Here is an 18,884-nt window from a genome sequence, read left to right on the forward strand (position 1 = left end):
GCTGCAGAGACATTACAGTGGGATGCAGGCAAGTGACAAGTTGCATCACATTGACATTTCAGTACAGAATTTCTTCAGTTTTCAGAAGAAATATTTACACACTTGAGATTTTTGCAGCCCCAAAATGAACCAATTGCACAAATTAATCCATTTTTCAAGACCACATGACATTTATCTGCTCTAGGCAGTGGTTGTATGACCAGCTCAGGACTTCCAACCTCTACCTGTGGATCCTGAGAAAGCAGAAATGTGATGAGAGGTGCAGAAAAATACCTAAGTGAGGGAGCTGGAATTTATCTGTGTGTGTGTGCCAGGCCCTTCTATGAGCCACAGGAGAGTCATGAGGATTCAGGACACCGCTGACACATCAGCTCCACTGTTCCTGCTGCTGGTGGGAAACACCTTCCCCAGTCACACTGCCCGGCCCGAGAATGCGGATGCAAGCACTTGGAGAAAAAGGGCAAACACAGGCTGATCCAGACTCCCACACAACAGCTCCTGTTGTGAAATCCACCACGTGGGAGCTGGTGAGGGGTTTACACAAATGCCATCAGAATTTCTGCATCTCTGTAACTCTGCTGCCTCCTCCCATGCCCGTAGGGAGGGATGTCTCTGCCTGGAGAGTGCTGGAAAAGTGACATTGCCTCACTCTCCAGCAAGGAATGGACTGTAGCTGACAGCTGGTGACAACATTTTTCTGGTTTTTCCTTCAGGATGAAGTACTGAGCATACTAAAATAGGAGGATGATTACCCAAAATTTGAATATTTCTGTACAGTCGCAGAGTGTGTTCATTAGACAATAATCTCATCAGCACCTCTGAATAAGGTACAGCACTAGGAATCATCATATCATCATATCACATCAATACCTGTTGTTTGAATACCAAAGCATCAATGTAGATCATCAGGTTGTTCTCATTAATACTCCCTTTCCTTTCCTTGAGGCATTTCTTTATGATTCCACTCACCTCATCTACCTTTTTCAACATCATCTTGGGAGGTTGGAGGAGAAATCCAAGGAATGGGTAGGAATTAAACAACTAAAAAGAAAACAGGAAAAAAAACCACATAAAAATTAAACTCACCCATTACCTTGTAACACTCAAGTGTCTTAATGGAGGAATCATTTACATGAGCAACCACATGATGTGGCTGGAGCCTCTTTTTTGGTAACTAAAAAATTTTAATGTATAAAAGAGCCTCCTCTTAGTTAAAATTCTCTACAGAAATGAATGGGGCCTATCAGACTTGTCTAGATAGAGCCTATAAACATGAATTAAATTAAGAGAAAGTGGTAGTAAACTCATGAAACAATGAAATTACATTTTTAAAGAGGTAATAAAGCAAAAAAAGATAAAGCATTTCACAGAGAAATCTCCAAACGTTTAGTAAGCCAAAACACTTCTGTTTTGAAGTTAGATCATTGATTTTATCTTTCACATGAATTATAAATCAATTACACTCAGCATTGTTAAATTTCACAGCACAATAAGCAGCTGCATTTTATGTGCAGGGAAGTTACTTACACCATTTCTCAATGTTATAGACAAACTGGCTGCAGGATAAGATTCACAAATCTCTAGCTCTTGCTAACTGGCTAGAATTTTTTTGCTGGTTTCTGCAAAATCTGAACCTAGAAACCCCCAAATACACGTGCAGCTGTCCCTGAGACAAGAGGTTAATTCTGGACGTTCACACAGCATCCAGCAGAAAATAATTGGAATCAGCTTTTCTTTCTACAGCCACAAATGAAGTCAGTTTTTCAGTAGTTTTATCACTGGTCTGTTTTTAAAGAGAGGAACTCTGGCTGTGCCTTCCCTGAAGAGATCTGATTCCTCCTCTCTTCCACCTTAGCCTTGCTTGGATTGAAAATCCTAGGAAATAGAGCATGCTGGTATTTTGTGGTTAATTCTGGGTACAGCTGCAAAAAGTACTGACAAAAAGCAAAGAAACAAACAAATCCCCCCAGAAATTCCAGGTATGCAGAATCTTTCTGGGCAGGAGGCATTATTTTAGGCAGCTGTGTGCTGTTCACACCAAAGCTCTGGCTCTGGCTTGTTTATAGCTCTGTCTCCCTGCAGCCTGACACAGTAAGAAGCTCAATGCATGGGGTTTGTCTCAGGCTGGCTTGTTTTTCCTTAGAAAAATGAGCCAGCTGTTTCAGAGAGCAAGGCTGGGAGCAGACGACACTGCTCCATCCCTGTTGTGAACAGGACAAGGGATTTCACTGAACAACTTGTGGTTTGGAGGATAAACTGCAGGGGGACAGGAGGGGTGGCAGGGAGGCACCTCTGCTGACAGCTGGGGAACTCCCTCCTTCCCCAGCTGGCTGAACCTGCAGCCAAAAAAATGCTCAGTCAGGAGGGCACGGAGGTGTTTGTGTACAGTGCAGAAACCTCCCTTCCCAGGAGGGCTCTCAGGGCTGAACACAGCCAGGATCTTCAGCCAGGCATTGGGAAGTAGCACAGGGAACCTTCCTCACACTGGGCCTCCCTCTTAACAAGAAGATGAACCCCCTCACACACATGTTGTATGCATTATATACATATTAGGTCATCAAATCTTTCTCGTTCAGCCTTGGACTATTCCCTTCATTGTTTTCCAATGTCTAGTCTTGTGCAATGTATTAGTTTTTAACATGCAGTTCAGAAACATGACAAAAATCTGTTTACAGAACTAATTGTCTGAGGTACAAACAGCCTGTGCTACTGCACTCCTGCCAGTTCTTGCAGCCTTTATCATGAGTCATCGTGATCCATGCTCTGTCTGAGCTCCCAGTAACTGCACAGGGGATTGCATAAAGACCTCAGCCTTTGCCATGTCAAAAATCATTTTCTTCCCTCTACACTGGAAAAAAAACCAAAAACCAACCTTGAAATGTGACCCAAGAGCCACTAAAAGCAAAAAAACTGATAGGAGAAACAAGACACCCAGACATATTTTCCTTGAGAAAAAGGAGTCCCCCAAGCCCTACAAGGGTAGCTCTGACAGTAAGGAAAGAGCTCAAGATTCAGCTCAAGACTCTCACAGACCTTGCAGTTGTAACAACACATTTGAGGGGCAGCACAGCCAACACATCCTTATCTGCTCATCCTGTGCCATGTCCATGCTGGATGTGACAGAATATGGACACAGCTGCTCTGTCTGCCCTTACTGCCAGCCAGCACCACCTCTGGAAACCCCAAATGAGCAGCAAACACTGGGCTGTGCCTCTCTGCAGCCTAGAGAAGGAGAGAAAATCAGCATGGAGGTGACCAGGGGGAGTGACTGCTGGGTGGGTGAAGAGTGGCAGCATCTGACAGTGGAAAAACACAGCACTTTAGTAAGATTCCCCTGATCTCACAATGTCCCCTAAGCAGGAAAAAAGCATTTGACATCTGTTTGGTTGGAGTCCTTTCAGATCCCGAGGATGTTGCACTGCTCCACACTGTGCTCGGAGATGGTGTCAGCCTTGAGGATGCTTTGGGATTGTTCCAAGGGCAGGAAGGGTCACACCTGCACTGGACACAGCACCCCCACTAAAACCTGTTCTCTCTCCCCATCTCAGGAGGGACTGGAAAGAACATGACCTCAAGCTTGCTCCAGTGCTCTGCACCACCCAGGAACACCCCAAACCCACGTGTGTCACAAACAACAGCATCTGTGGTGAGAGCAGGAGACCTGCAGTCTGGGTATGCACATCCACAGCCCTGCCTGGACAAGGACTCGCCTGTGTGGCTTTGAGGAGACAGGGCAGTGCCCCCAGCCGGCCCCAGGGCGTGTGTTGGGCTGCTGTGAATGAGCCCTTGTGCCTGGAGCCCCACTCTGGGGCTGCCTCAGCTCCTACCCTTCCCCATCCCTTCCTCCCTTCAGGGAGGCCCATGCAGAGGAGAGGTGAAGCAGGACACACTGCAGCAATGGCATTGTCACACAACGTCACTGCCAAAAGCAAGGGGCAGAGAGATGTCACTCCGACACTAAGAATGTGTTTATGATTCCCAAAGAAAATGGAGAAGGAAGCAATGAGACCACCTCTGCCAGCCCAGCAGGAGGACAGGTTACTCATTACCTGCTGGGTGAAGCAAATGAAAGAGGCAAAGCTGGGCAAAGATAACAGCTTCTTAGATGGCCTGCAAAAGCTTTGTCACCTCAGAGACACAGGTTAAAAATTAAAATGAAAATTAATGTTTATCTAGGAGTAAATGATCTCTCAAAAAAAAATCAAAACTTCCCCTGTCAGGGCAGGTCATGTCACAAGTCACAAGAGAAATCACAGAAAGGGAAGCCCAGAAGAAAAGACAGGGAGCTCTGGGACTGAACCACCACCAGGGCTGCAGCTGGGAAAGAAAGTTATTCCTTGGTTGTGCAGAATTATTTGGAGGTTGAGCCCGTCCAAATCAGACACTCTTGGACAAGGAGGATCAGAGAGCAGAAACTCAGGTCTCCCTCCCTTGCACCTTCCCTTGGAGCCAGCCAAGAGCAGGTGGGGTTGGGGGCATGGACAGAGCCCAAGACTGGCAGCTCTTGCAAAGGGAGCCCAAAATCAAGAGCAGGCAAATCCTCCCTCCTGCCCAGCGCCGTGTGCTGCGCTCCAAACCAGCCAGCCTGGCCAAGAGCTGGGGCTTGGCAGGCTGCATCCTGGAATATGCCATTCCTCTCTCCACAAGTGGGCTTTCCCTGCCCACTGCTGGCTCCCCAAAGGCCTCTGAGCAAGCACAGGGGTGCTGGGGGCTGTGCCTGGGACTCTGGTGGGTCCTGGGGGCTGCTGGACAGCTCGGCCGGGAAGGAGCCGCAGCCTCCGGCGTGGGTGGCCTCGGCAGCACTCTCCACTCATGGCCACAGCTTGCAGGCGGCCACAGGAAAAAACTGAGCCCTCCTTCATTTATTTTTCTTGCAAGCTGTGTTTTAGATGTTCCCCTGAAGGGCCCTTTGAAGCAGCACAAGCTGCCCCAGACCCTTCTCTCAGCTAATTAACACGTGCACACAGCCTGGACCGCCTGGCGCAGCTGAGCACGGACAACCCTGACCAAGCTCTGGCCCAAATCCACCCCCCCAAACCCACCCTCAAACTCCTCTGAGCCCTCCACAGCCAAAATGCTGCTGACCCCGAACCCAGCAGGCTCCTTCAAGCCATTAATCCATGTGCAAGCTTTGCCTTCCAGGCTGGAGCTGCCTATTGTGAACTCGGGTCTTGGAACAGAGCTCAGGGGAACCAGCTCTTACTGGGTTTGAGATGTTTTGGGTTTTCTGTTCAGAACTGCAGGTCAGGCATTTGTCAGAGGAAGGTTAAAGTGTTTAAATGGTGTTAAGTGTGATGCCAGCTTCTACAGCCCTGTGTAGATTGTCTTTAAAAAGCTCCATCCTCTTTCTCACTGCAGACACATTTCAGCAGCAGCACTGCACCCTTCACTTGAATGTGAAGTGCACTCCAGAAGTGCCATTATCCCTGCCTTAGAGAAGAAAAATCCAGATGGAAAAGAGAAAAGATTGGTTCAAAGGTCATATGAGACAGTGATAGAAACATGATTAGAACCAGTCACCACTAACAGGTGCACCAAAAAGGGCAACACAGTAAACATGCCCCCAGCAAATAATAAAGTAACAAAATCTATCAAAATTCAGGTATTTTATCATCCATTAAACACTTGAAACATGACTTGCAGTTGAAAAATCCAGCCTGTGGTTTTATACCTGTGGTCTCAGCAGTGGCAATACTGAGAAATGAGCTCATCTCCACCTAAGAGCTGCTTTAAACAAACCCTGATTGCCCTGGCAGCACTTCAGGGTTTTCCGAGTTGTGAGGTTCAGAAATGCTAATGGATCATGCACCATCACTAGCCTCACCAACCAAAGGGGTTAAAGGTTAATATTTAATCCAATTGCTAATTTTAAGTTAAAATGTATCAGTATTATCTGCCCAGGTTAACAGCACAGTGAGTGAACGAGGCACTTGCCCATTTCAAAGCAGGAGCACAGCACCAGGCAGCTGCATTTCCCTCTTGAGTGATTTTTCTTGAGGAACCAGATACAAAATCCTCAGAGGTTTGCTCCATAAACCATTAGCCAGTAAAAGTCTAATTAGGTCAGAGACTTATGGCCTGAACCAGTAAAAATTCAGCATCGGTGACTACAGTGTTATTAACCTCACAAAATGTGGATGTATTTCAGAAGCTCTGGGCTGAACATTGAAAACTGCAACACATTCAGTCTTCAGCAGTGAGACTTTACTCTCCTAAGCCAGCAGAAATGGCAAAAAGCAACAGTTTTGCTAATGAAAACTGCTTTTTTCTTGCTACGATTTCAACAATGAGCATGAAGACACAAAAGATCTTTTCTAAAGAAGCTTTTCCCAGACACTAAAATACTCAGGGCTGAGCCCACCTGTACAGGTGAGCTGAGCCATTACCCCAGGCTTGTGAGCCTCGAGGAGACACTCCCACCTCCCCACCACGTCCCCAGTCTCTGGGGAAATGAGCAACTTGTTCCCACAACTCCTCAGTTCAAGGCACCTTCTAACTCCAGAGAGAGGGGATGTCCTCAGCTTGCCATCTTATTTATCTTGTGTTTCATCTCATCTCACTTATTTTGGGCTTCTGCAGAGTGGAAAGGGATTCAGGGGGTTCTGAGCTCTGGGATGAGATGCTGTAGGGAAGATGCATTAACTTCAGCTGAGTTTTCCCATTGTTTATTTTAAGCTTGCCAGTAACAACAGCAGGAATTTGGGACATTCTGCAGCGTGGCCAGTCCCCAACAAGCTCCAACAACACTCACTTTCCCTCTCAGGTGTCCCAGTGACGATGTGTCCATGTTCCCTCTGGATTTACAGTTTCTCTGGGCACAGCAGTGAGCCACACGCTGCTGCCACTGGCTCCACAGGGATCTGAACAAGTGTGCCCACATCTCGAGCCCTGCTCACACAAGGACATGCACATCAGGGAGACAGGCAGAATTTAGCCCTAATTTGCATGTTCTGGCCCTGTAATAAGCTCTGGGAAGTGTCTTTAAAAGGAGACTGCTTCCTAATTGCTTCTTAAAAAAGCCTCTAACGTGGACTCTGGCATGACTCAGGGGTGCATTTCTAAATCCAGTTTCTCCCATGAAGTTTACTCTGGCTGTTTGGTTGGGTTGCATCCATATGCTATTTTTATTTTTTTTTTTTATATCATCAAGCCTGTTTACAGCATGGAGGAACAATATGGGAACAGAAATAAAGCTGGGCCAAGCCCAAAGGAATGAGCCCAGTAATGGCACTGCCAGCATCTCTGGCGTGAAGAGCAGGAGGCTCTGCAGCTGTGCCATTCCTCAGTGAGACCAAATTCACTTTTCCCTTCTGGTTGTGCATTTCAAACCTCAATTCTGTTTGATTTACCCATCATCTGCAGACTTAATAGCAAACAGTTAAAATGCCTGCATGTCCTTCTGCTGCCAGCTTTGGATTTGTGGTGCATTACAAGAGAGAATATTTTCTAGAATACAAAGGCTGAGGGACTGGCTGTCACAACAGTATCACTTTTGGCTTCCTTAAATACAGTAATCAAAGTATTTTGAACAGCAGCCTACAGCTACTGAATACTTTTCTGTCTCAGAATAGACACAAGTCTCCTCCCACCTTCTGCCATGAGCTCTTTGGTCACTCTGAGGTTTTTGGTGGTCCAGTCCAGTTCCCTTTGCAGAATCCAGTGAGCTCAGCCCAGACAGTCCCTGGTTCTTTGATCCAAATGCTACCAGGTTGTTCTGTGAAGCAGTCAAAAGGACACAAAATGTTCACAGGGAAGGTTTGAAAAAGGAAAGATTGTCTATGTTTTCATTTACATTTTTAATATAGTGTTGTCTAGAGGCCAGATTTGGGGAATGGAAACCAGGAGCCTGGTTTCTATTTTCAGCACAGCCACTGATTGCTCTGTGTTCCTGGCAAATCTTTTAATCTCTTTTCCTCTGTTTTACCCATCTGTAATAAAGGGATGATCAGACCTCCCCGACTCTGCCTTGTGTGGCAGCATCTTCTGATGAAACACAGCAAGGACAAAGCATTAATAATCATTTCATATAGAAGAGCCAAGAGGTCACAGGTATTTAAGTACAGTTTACCTGTTCAGTGCCCCTTTATGCATGCAGCAAGCCTTGATGTTAATAGAAGTTATATATTAAAATGAAATGGAAAAGTAGGCCCTTCAGGGCACAAAAATAACCATATCCAGAGCACCACTAAATAAATACAATATAAAGATGAAAATCAGTTCAAATACTGAACAAATTGAAAGGCAAGGAGACATTTAAGAGGAAAAACAAAGTCATGCAGCCTTACTCCCAGCTGACCTCTAACTGCCCTCAGCACAAAAACAGAGATGAAAAAGGAGGGTCAGGCACCAAGAGGGGACCCTACAAGTGGTCCCATAGTGGTTCAGTGTTCCCAGTCCTCCATTTCTTTACCTCTCTGGCACCTTCCCGAGGAGGTATCAAGGAGGTGAGAAAAGGACTGAGCTCCTTAAAATGCTCATGCTTAATTGACCCTGTAAATTATCCCATCAGTCCATGCCTGCATCCTCCACATCTATCCACTTGTCCTTTCCTCCCACAGAACTACCCAGGGGCACACTGCCATCCTGCACTGCCAGGCACCAAACCCCCTCTCTGTGCTGCTCACAAAGCCACTGCCTTTTGGACCTCTGCAAAGCAGCCACAGCTGGGATGTGGCTACCCAGGATCTGCCAGATCTTCTCAGCCGCCTGCCTCCTCAATGCCAGCTGCTGCACCTCTGGCCAGATGTTTCTCACTCATCACTTGTGTGAACATGAACGACCTCTGACATCATCCTCAGCCCAGGGATGAGCCATTCCTGTCATGAGCAACCTCTGGCCATTTCATTCACGTGAGCAGCTATGCTGGCAGATTTGGGGAGGATTTGTGGGATCTTGGTGATGAGCAAAGCTCTCTCCAGCAGACCACTGCAGCCAGAGCTGGGTGTGTCTTTAAAACCTCCAGCATCTTCTTGTCTTCAGTCCAGTTAATGAAATAATTTCAAACAAATCAGTGCTGCACAAAGCTGTTCAGCGGGCAAGCTGCTTATTCCTTGCACAGCCTCTTGGCTCATCTCAAAATAACGTGCATATGCTTTTGGGGCAGAGACCAGCGTTTATTTTGAGAGATGCTTTAGGATCAGGACAGTCACCGCCAGCTCATCACATTTACTATTCAGGATTATTGGACCACAAGCGACCTTTCGGGTTCTTAAGACTTGGATTACGAAGGGTTTTATATACTAAGCCTAATGACTTGAATTACAGCCTTAGCATCCTGACAATCAGAAAGGGACTACAAGCGTTTTACTTTCTTCTATCCACAAAACAGCTTGGGCCAGATTTTGAACCCATTTCAAGGCTAAGTCAAGCTGGTGCCCATCAGAATGATCCAGCTGAGTTGCAAGAAAGGCAGGATGACCTAGGTAAAGGTCATGCCTGAGATAAATGGCAGGATTTTCTAGATAAACCAGCTGAGACATCTGTCTGCTTTCCTCTGAGACAATTATTTTATTATTTCCACATATTAAAAAATCTCTCTGAAACGCTACAGCACATTTTAATCCATGGGGCTGTGGTAGCAGTGTGTGGTATTTTATCATTTTCAAATCTCAGTGGCAAAAAGTTTTATGGGATCGATAATTACATTCCTGTAACTGGCTGAACTAGAAATATCTTTCAGTCCTCAAAAAATAAAAAATTAAAAAAAAAAAAATACAAGTGTCAGCAACTTCTGTGGCACGTGTGCTGTTGTTGCCAGTTTCAGTCACACACAGTTCCACATTACAGAGAAATTGGTTTCCTATTTAAAACGTGAAGTTTCTGCTCCCCATTACCTGCACTCAGGTGCCCTTCTCCAGGAGCAGTGACAGAGCCCACCCAGCACCCACCACTGGAGTGTTCCTCTGGACAGTTCAAACCACCAGTGCCTTCTGCTGTAAAGCAGGTCAAAAGTTTAACTTGGCCATTAAAGCAACTTTATGAGGGAGATAGGACCCCCAGCAATGATGCAGATAAAGGCTGACTGATCCGTTCTGCCAGCTGCAATCCCGGTCCATTAGCAAGGAGGGGGAACACTGCCACAAACAGAGTAGAAAGGTGAAAACGTGCTGTTTGCAGAAGGACAGCATTGCTCACATTCCCCTCATTCTCTTGGAGCAGTCACCACCTGCAGCACCTGTGTGGGGAACAGCACAAACCCAGGCTCACCTGCCACCCTTTCAGCTTCTGCTGGGACCCCTCAAAACAAAAGCCAAACAAAAATGAACTTAGGCTCTCTGTCTGCTCTGTGTTAGCAGGGTGATTCAACAAGAGTCACTGTTTTCTCATTAAACAATGTCAAAGATGTACTCCTGAGCTCTCTGCGGTCACTTTTTTCCCCTCCCTTTGTCCAAAGACAGCTGCAATAATAAAAAAAGGATTTAGAAAACAACGGGGGGAACCCCTGCTTTTTTTTAGCGAGCCAGTGAATATTTTCTAGGACTGAACCAATCTCTGGAAATAATTGTCAAGTTCACTGTAGTTTTCCTTCCACATTCTGTGCTCTGTAGTTGGCAGAACTGGCTGCTCAAAAGAAGAGTAACACAATGAAGTGCAGAGAGCTGTTTCATGCCATATTGCTGCACAGGTGGTAATTTTTGAATGAGTTTTATCAGACCTGGAATCCAGACAGCAGTACCTGTCCTATTTTTAACTTACACATTTCCTAACTTTGATGAGCTATCTTCCTCCTCATCTTCTTTGCTAATTCAGCCAGCTGAACTTTTCCATCTATCAGTTAAATTATGTTGTAATCTGCTCAGGAGCTTGCACAGGAAGGCAAGAAAGATGCTGGTGGCAATATTCATAATGCAACCATCTGCCCACTGCAGAACATCCATCTCTGAGATTAAACACCATGTTAAAAGCACTTGAAATTCAAATTATATAAAGTGTTTTCTTCTTTTTGATTATAAAAAAATCTGACTGTGGTCTGGGTTCTGGTTGAGGTTTGTGCCCTCTACAAGGAATTAATAACTTCTAAGAGCAGCATCTCCCTGCCACTGTTCCTTCACCATTTTCACCCTTCCCGAGGGGCTCACGAGCAGCCCTGTAATTTGGTCAGTGAATGTTTGTTTCCACGAAGGGACAGCCTAGAGAGTGACCCTCCATGATCCTGCCTGGAACCTGCAGCCAGGAGCCACAGAAAGCACCAACACATGTGTTGTCACTCCCCAAACAAGAGGCAGAGCCTCCCAGGCCTGTCAGGCCTTCTGTCTGAAGGTTCCTTTTCAGTCATCTCGGGCACTTTTACAAGTGCTTAAATAATTTATGCCACCTCACTCCATTTTTACAAGACACACGGTCTGGGATGAGGTTCAGACTGGCCTCATCTCTTCCAAACAAAAGCATGTCCAGGTGCAAGGTCTGCATTTGTTTGGTGGGACACGTCCCCAGGGAACAGCTGGGTGTGCACGGAAATCCAGACCCATCTTGAAGGAATATGGGAGAAATTTTAAGGATAGTTCTATTCTTATAACTACAATATCAAGATCATTCAATCCTCAATGCTTCCTGCTATCCTAGCTGAAGTGCCAAGCACCTGGAAACACCTTTTCACACAAAGATGGAAAGTGGAAGCAGTTGGGTGCACGGAGGTGGTGTGGGTACAGCTGGGCACCTAAAAGGGAAGTGTGAGGACCATCTGCTGACAAATGCTCCTGCTTACAGCAGGCACTGGAAGCTGCAAAAAAAATTTTGGTAAGGGTTACAAGTAACAGCTGTACTGACCTGAAAGGGATCACAGCCAAAGAGAGGATGGTACAGCAGAGCTGAGCAGTCAGACTGGAAATCAGCGCTGCCTTTGACAGTTCTGTAAGCTGAAACAGGAGAATGTGGCTTGGGGACAGGCTGCAGCTTCATCACATACAGCAACTCATGGATGCAAAGGAAAACTTGAGCATTTCCACCACTTTAGGTTAGTTCTTTAACTGAAACCAAAGCAGGCACATCCCTCATGGGGCTGGCAGTGACCTGCAGGCAGGTGAGGTGGGTGAGAATGTCACACTGCTGGGGTGAGTTTGAAGATCATCCACAGGAACTTCCACAGCTGCTCCATTACCCATTTACTGCAAGAAGCCCAGAGGGTGGTTCATGGACTGCAGTTGAGGCTGCTCTGAACACACAAATCCTCTGTATTTACGTTGTAGTAGCACCATCATCACAAAACAGGACCCAAAGTCCTTCCTGGCACTGAGATGTCACCAGTGCAGTGAACTGGGCTGAGCCTGCTGCTGAGCAGGTTTAGACACTGGAATTTCACTGAGATTTTGCCTGTTTAATGCCAGCAGCTTGTACACAGGGCCCTGCTTGCAATCAGCCCTGGTATTTTCAGCTGGCTTGGCCCTAAGCTCTAACCACAAGACTTCAGAGAAGCTCCATATTTATTCTTTCCGGCATATCACAGTGCCCCATTAAACAAGGACAAAAGATTTCCTTATGTAATAGGGATGCTATTTGTTATTTTTAACCTTATGGCAGGCAGGATTTGTGCCAGGTGGCGTTCTGCCTTAACCAGGGAACTTCAGGAGGTTACATTCCTCGCTGTCATCCCTGCCCTCTGGCACAGCTGATGCCCATACATGGTTTCCTGGCTGCCTGTCCTTGTGCCTAGCTGTGAGCATTTATTTGTGACAGCTCACGGAAATACCAGTCCTGTTTAACAAGGTAAATCAGGATGCTGATCAGTCCTTTCCAGGATCCTGCAAGAGCTTCTGCTTCTAATAAAGGGTCCTGTCTGTGTGAAATCCATAAAGTCTGTTTACACGTATCTATGCTACCAGAGAAACACCACCTCTGTAGCTGAAGTTTTCAATTTCTCAAGATAGCTTTAAAACAATTTGTTTAGTCCGATTAAGCCCACGGAAAGCAAACAAATAAAATGGTAGCAACTCCCAGCAGCTCAAGAGTGAGAACAAGCAGTGGAGAGGGCACCAAGCCATGGGCTGAGCATCCCGAGCAGCAGCTGGGACCCCGCAGCCCCCGGCGCTCCACGGGCTCCCTGCTCGCCTGGCAAATTCCATCAGCAGCACCACTGGGCCAGATTTGGGCAATTTCATGGAGCTTAAGCAAGTCTGGCTGCTACAAAGGATGCTGCCAAAGCCTGTTGTACCTCCAGACCAAAACAGGAAAACCCAGTGCCAAACATCCTTTGGGTCCAAAGGAGCTCAACAGCAAATGATGATTTTCACAGTGCCATGGCTGGTCTGGCTATCTGTAAGCAAGTAAGAGTGACAGATCCTGTGTCTGCCCCATGGCTTACAATTTTATAAAATACACATGGGACCTTGAGAAGAATAGATGTAAGTTGTCACAGATGTGATATTTCAATTAGCAGAAAATATTCAATAAAAATCTGAATAACTAAAGCTAATAGGGAATGTAACTCCACCTTCCTATGAATAGAAGGGCGACTGGCAATTTTAACTATGTGCTCACATAATTTAGAGGGTTTTGCTTGTTTGCCTCTAACACAATCCCCCTTCATTCAGTCTCCAGGCTGGAGGCACAGAGAGGTAGAATTTTAATTCTTTTGGCCATTTATATACATGTGGCATTTCTTGACCTTTAAGGGTTTGATTTTGAAACCTATTTAACTTTTTGACGTAGGTGTTTTTGTGGGTTTTGTTGGGGAATGCCAAAAATTTTCTGCATGTAAGGAAAAGAAAAAAAATCAATAAGAGTAACTGTATGACTGTTCTTCTGTTTGTACCCAGAGGGCCCTCCCTCTATGTCTGCAACACCAGTTAATGTTTCTTAGTAGCACAAGCTTCTTATTCAGCTTTGTTTTGACAAAGAAAGATAAACCACTGTTTTGCTTTGCCCTTCCCCCACCATTTACTAATTAGTTTTATTTAGTTTGCTATTCCTTGCTCCTTGCAGGGGAAAAAAAACCATGTACTTTAAAATAATAATTATTTAAAACCACATTAAGTTGTTGACTATGTAGGTTCTTACGAAGAATTTAAAATAGAACATAATTATAAATCACTGCAAAAATGAGCTTGTCCTGCACAGGCAAGGACATTTAATTGTGTCCTTGTATGACTGGAATCACTGTAAACAACTAATATTCCTATTTGCAAGGACAGAAATAACAAGCTCATTCAGCGGTACAGAAAGGAAGACATAAAAGGAAACCAAAGGCTAAACCAGAATAAGCCACTGGAAAGTTTTATGTCAACAAAACTGGATTTAAATTAAGTAACATCAATTCAGTATTTTGACTGTAAATGAATCAGAACATTAAAACATGTTTTAAAGGGAACATTTGTGATGAAACATCTATGACTAGTTCCTACACCAAAGGAATAGGAAAGTTCCTACTTATTTCTGTGCCTGATCAAAGCCCAACTGCAAAGTTACTTCTCTGGCTTTGGGACTGCTTTGTAGACCTGCTTTTTGAAAATGAGAAGAGCAGAAGAACCACCAGGAAAACACTGAATAAATAACATACTAGTTGCACACAAAGGAAAACACAGCCCTGATGACATAATTAAGAAGTTCCATCCTACCACATACACATGACGGGTAAAATTTAAATTACACAGATAATTTCCATTCTTATGTTTTCTAATTTTCTGAGTGCTTGACTTTGCAACTTAAATCTCTTTTATGATTGTTGTTTCTGACACTGATTTTCAGAAATGGGAGTGGATTTTAATGGTTTTTACTTTGCCTTACTCAATGGCAAAATTTAGAAAAACCCACAAAACAAAACCCCCAAGATCAAACCAAAGATGTGCATTTCTAAGCTCTTTGAAATAAAAGGAGATGAGTCAACAGTCACCTTGCTTTAAAATGAAGAGGAAACAAGCAGAGCAATTTTCCAGTGAGAGGAAATAAGGAAATAAACTACACATTCAACAACGTCAAGATGCCCTTCCAAATACAAACAGAACTCATCTATGCAGTAATCTTGCAATTGTGATAACAAATTAAAATTGTGGGCAGACAGCAGAGAACCAAATAGATACACAACCCATAGCAAGGATCAGCCAAATTAAAGGGAACTTCTTCCACTGTCAAATTTTGAGTAATTAGTACTTCCATTAGAGGCAAAGTTCCAGCTTTAAGCAATTCTTAGTAATTAGTGTTCCTTTATTTTGCCTGGAAGTCCTGACTTCAGCATTCTCTTAGGACACGCATTCTGCTAGCCAGAGCTACACAACACAGATTAACTCGACTAGAAGGCGATTAGCGTAGGCAGATGAAGATGTAATTTGTCATTCTGTACACACTGCTACTTCTAGCCTGGGATGCAATTTTTATTAACACAGCAGGCTGATTCAAACAGGCAAAGACACAATTTTCTCCTATCTGTGCCTATATGACTGCCTAAGATACAAGCAACGTTGAGATTTGAAAACTGTACATGACCAAATGACAAGAAGTGAATGAAGTGCCAGATTACATCTTCCCAACACAGCTCCAACCAGCTACAGGAATTCAGTAACTGATTGCACACTTAATAATTTAAGATAAATAATTTAAAATGTGTGATGGAGGAGACTTTTCTAGACTTACTCAGCACATAATGTAAATTTAGGGATGAAGATGCCAAACTGAGCAGGAAGCAGAGGCTGGTGTGGTGGACAGCACATGGACAAGGCAAGGTCTCCTTGCCAGAGGCACTACAGCATCTGCAGAGTGTGTGGGATAAGCTCTCTAGGTCCTCACAATCTTGCCTTTTAAACAGGCCTAGCAATACAGACCTCCCAAAAACGTGTGTTCTTGCATTTCCTGGCTGTTGTGAACATGACTTCTTTGCCAACCAACTGAAGATTCTTGAAGAAAAGGTGCGAAGTAAAAAAAAGAAATTTCTATTTGTACTACAACATCAAGTATTAGACAACTCTTAGACTATTTCATATGAGCTCTGATGTGCAAGACACAGCACCACCAAGCAGCAGTTTTACAATGTTTTACCCAATTTCAAGACCACTCTGTTGGACAGTACCTACACCAAAAGGCACGTGGCAGGAAGCACCACGCTTTGCTTTCTCTGCCAAACACAACCACAGCAACAATTATCTTCAGCTGCAATTTCTGAATTTCCATAACTGCAAGAAGCAGAGCCCCAGGACCATGACCTTCACCTTCACCCAGCAATCAGTAGGACTGAAGGGAAAGCTGGAACTGCAGCTGAGGAAGGAGAGCAAAGCAAGACCTACTCCCAGGAGTCTATTACTGTGAGAGGCTCTAACTGTTCTTTTGCAAATACTACTGGTTCACATGGCCTCCAGATTGACAGGCCTTGTGTGCTTTTAATATTAATTGATGTAAAATGAAACATGACACTCTTGATCTACAAAGCTTCTCTTCTTACAGATTTGTCAGCATTTATACATGGCCAGAACTAAGGTCAAAGAAAGGCAAATCTTGCTAAATATGTCAAAAATCATAAAAGGTTCCCATATTTTTGCCCAGATCTTACCTTTATCATATTTTTTACAATTCTTTTGCAAAGTGCAGTTGCAATGTGCTTGTGCTTTTAAGCTAGAAGGTATGTTAAATGCTCAATGAGGACCCACATTTTTGTGTGACAGAGAAATCAAAAGTGGCGATGTTCAAATTTCTTGAGGGAGAACAGAAATTCTTCTCTGACATCTAACATTCAATGATAAACTCACAAAAAGATACTTTGAAAACTTCATCGCTGAGAAATTCCTGTTTTCCCTCATGGAAAGAAACAAGTATCAGCTTCTGCTTGGAGTGACAGCAGGTTTTCCCAGCTGCATAGTCTCACATGTAAGATATATGACCCAATGATCTTTATGAGTTCACTAAATGTCAGGATCACTTCCTTTTATTACAGATCCTTTTCAGCAGGATTCTGACAGGAGGATCAGTGCTGTACAGCTCAGAAAGGCTCTGGCTGCTCTGCAGCCCTCATGCAGCTGTGCCCCAAAGCACTGTCAGCACCTCAATGGAGAACCTGGACACTGCTGCTCAATTCTGCCCATTCTTGTGCCAAACTCCATCCCAGTTACTCTCTTAGAGGAGGGCATGCTGGTTTCTAGTCTTTTTTGGCTGAAAATCTCCTCCTCAGCAAGTCAGAAAGTGTAAGTTATTTGCTATTAGTAATACATTTCATACTTTTAAAGATTTGTACTAAGCCATGACTATGAAGGCTGTCAAATCCACTCAAACGCTTCTTATTGCAAGATCAGGCTGCATATCCATAGATCCTCCCCTCCTTCACCCACCCTAATTAAAATCATAATTCCCAAAGACAGCCACTCTTCTGAAACACCACACATTTCATATAGTTGATATTAATAAAGTATGAACAATGTTTGCAGAAACGTTAAAAAATCAGGTCAAGAACTCTGTCTGAATACCAGTGTTACTAAATAAGCAAATCATCCAACTTTGAGTAATTAATGTCCTTGGTTTTTATTTGAAAGCCTCATTTTCAGCACGTTCATAAGAGACAAATGCCCCATACCAAAAGGAATGAACATGAATTAACTCTTTTGGATGCCAGTTGCAGGAGGAAAATGCAATATTGGCAGGCCGGATACAGCACAGCACTTCTGATTGTAGGCTAAGTTTTGCTACAATTTGATGATTTCACCACATATAGTCAAGGATTTGATCTGTTCCCATCTGTGCATTATCTGAGTATCTAAACAATTGCCCTAATGCATTTGAAAACTTTAAAATATAAAAGGAAAACCAACAAAGCTGATGGTATCTCCAGATCACCGTGTGAAGTACTAATAAGCAAATGTTGTACAACCCATGTTCAACAGACTGAAAATGATCCTTCCCAAATCCAAGTGACATCCTTCTGAAGCTGAAAGTGAGAGATTACAGCTGGCTGAGCACGCACTGTACTGTACATTCATTTTAAAAGCTGCCATTGTAAAAGACCCTCCAGGCTTTCTGTTGGTTCCTTTGCTCTTCTTATTAAGAGCTGCAAAGTTCCTCATATTTAACAGTAATTAGAGGGGGAGATGGAGAAAAACTAATGAGAGGGAGAGAGGTTTATTTTTCTAAAGAGGTGCAGTAAGATTAATAGCAAGACTATGGGCTATGTATGTTATTTTTATTTCATCACCTCCGAACACGATAAATATTTTCAGTTGGAAAAAATTGCAAGTATAAAATTTAGTATTATCTTTACAAATCCTTTACAGCCTCTGTATGTGACATCCTCTCCTTCCCTCCACCAGACAACAATTATGACACAGAAATAGACTCAGGACAGCAGTTGTAGAACTTGTCTGATGCGCTCGCACTTCTCCAGAAGGTTTGGGTCTTCTCCATCAGAACCGTCAAATTCCTTCATAAAAGCTTCAGCTTTCTGCACAGTTTTGTCTCGTGCACCACCCTGAAGACCTTGCAGATAATCCAGTAAAATGGGGAAATACTTGTCTGGAACCTTGAAAGGAAAAACAAAAGGAAGAAAAACCAGCTTTACTTTTTCTCCTCTCAATATGTATTCACAGTCACATCACAGCATCATCTGCAAGAGAGTTAGGAGAATGGCACGGGCCTTGGTGTTTGCCAAAGTCCAACTTCAAGTGGAAATCCAAGTGGAAATGTTTCCTGCCAAGGTTCAAGCTGCCAGGAGAGATGGGCCCTGGTGAGAGGACTGTCATGTGCTTGGTTAGATGGACAAAGCATCTGAGAGGAAATGCTCAACAGATGTGGAAACGCTGATCAGCAAATGCAAACTGCCTGACAGGGAGCCCAAGGCTCTGAGGGTTGGTGGAAGAAAAAAACCAAAACACATTAGCCAAACCCTCCTTTTGGAAACACACATGTAAATCTTACTAAATTTGGTGAGAATTGCATGCATATGCCTGAGGGAAGAATTTTGCTGGGATTCCCACTGCCCT

At 44.2% G+C, this 18,884-nt stretch overlaps 1 protein-coding gene across 2 annotated transcripts in view; it reads right to left on the reverse strand.

Annotated features, from left to right (window-relative positions):
* Positions 1 to 17,408: 17,408 nt before the first annotated feature.
* CHLSN (cholesin) overlaps positions 17,409 to 18,884 on the reverse strand; it is a 120,655-nt gene continuing 119,179 nt past the window's right edge. For both annotated transcript variants that reach the window (XM_086853845.1, XM_023936787.2), the window contains one exon: positions 17,409 to 18,424. In XM_086853845.1, coding sequence (XP_086709971.1) covers positions 18,242 to 18,424 — 183 coding nt within the window. In that variant the 3' untranslated portion in view covers positions 17,409 to 18,241. The remainder of the gene's footprint in view (positions 18,425 to 18,884) is intronic.

This window comes from Cyanistes caeruleus, chromosome 17, assembly GCF_971803275.1.
Source record: "Cyanistes caeruleus chromosome 17, bCyaCae1.hap1.1, whole genome shotgun sequence".
Taxonomy (NCBI): Eukaryota; Metazoa; Chordata; class Aves; order Passeriformes; family Paridae; genus Cyanistes; species Cyanistes caeruleus.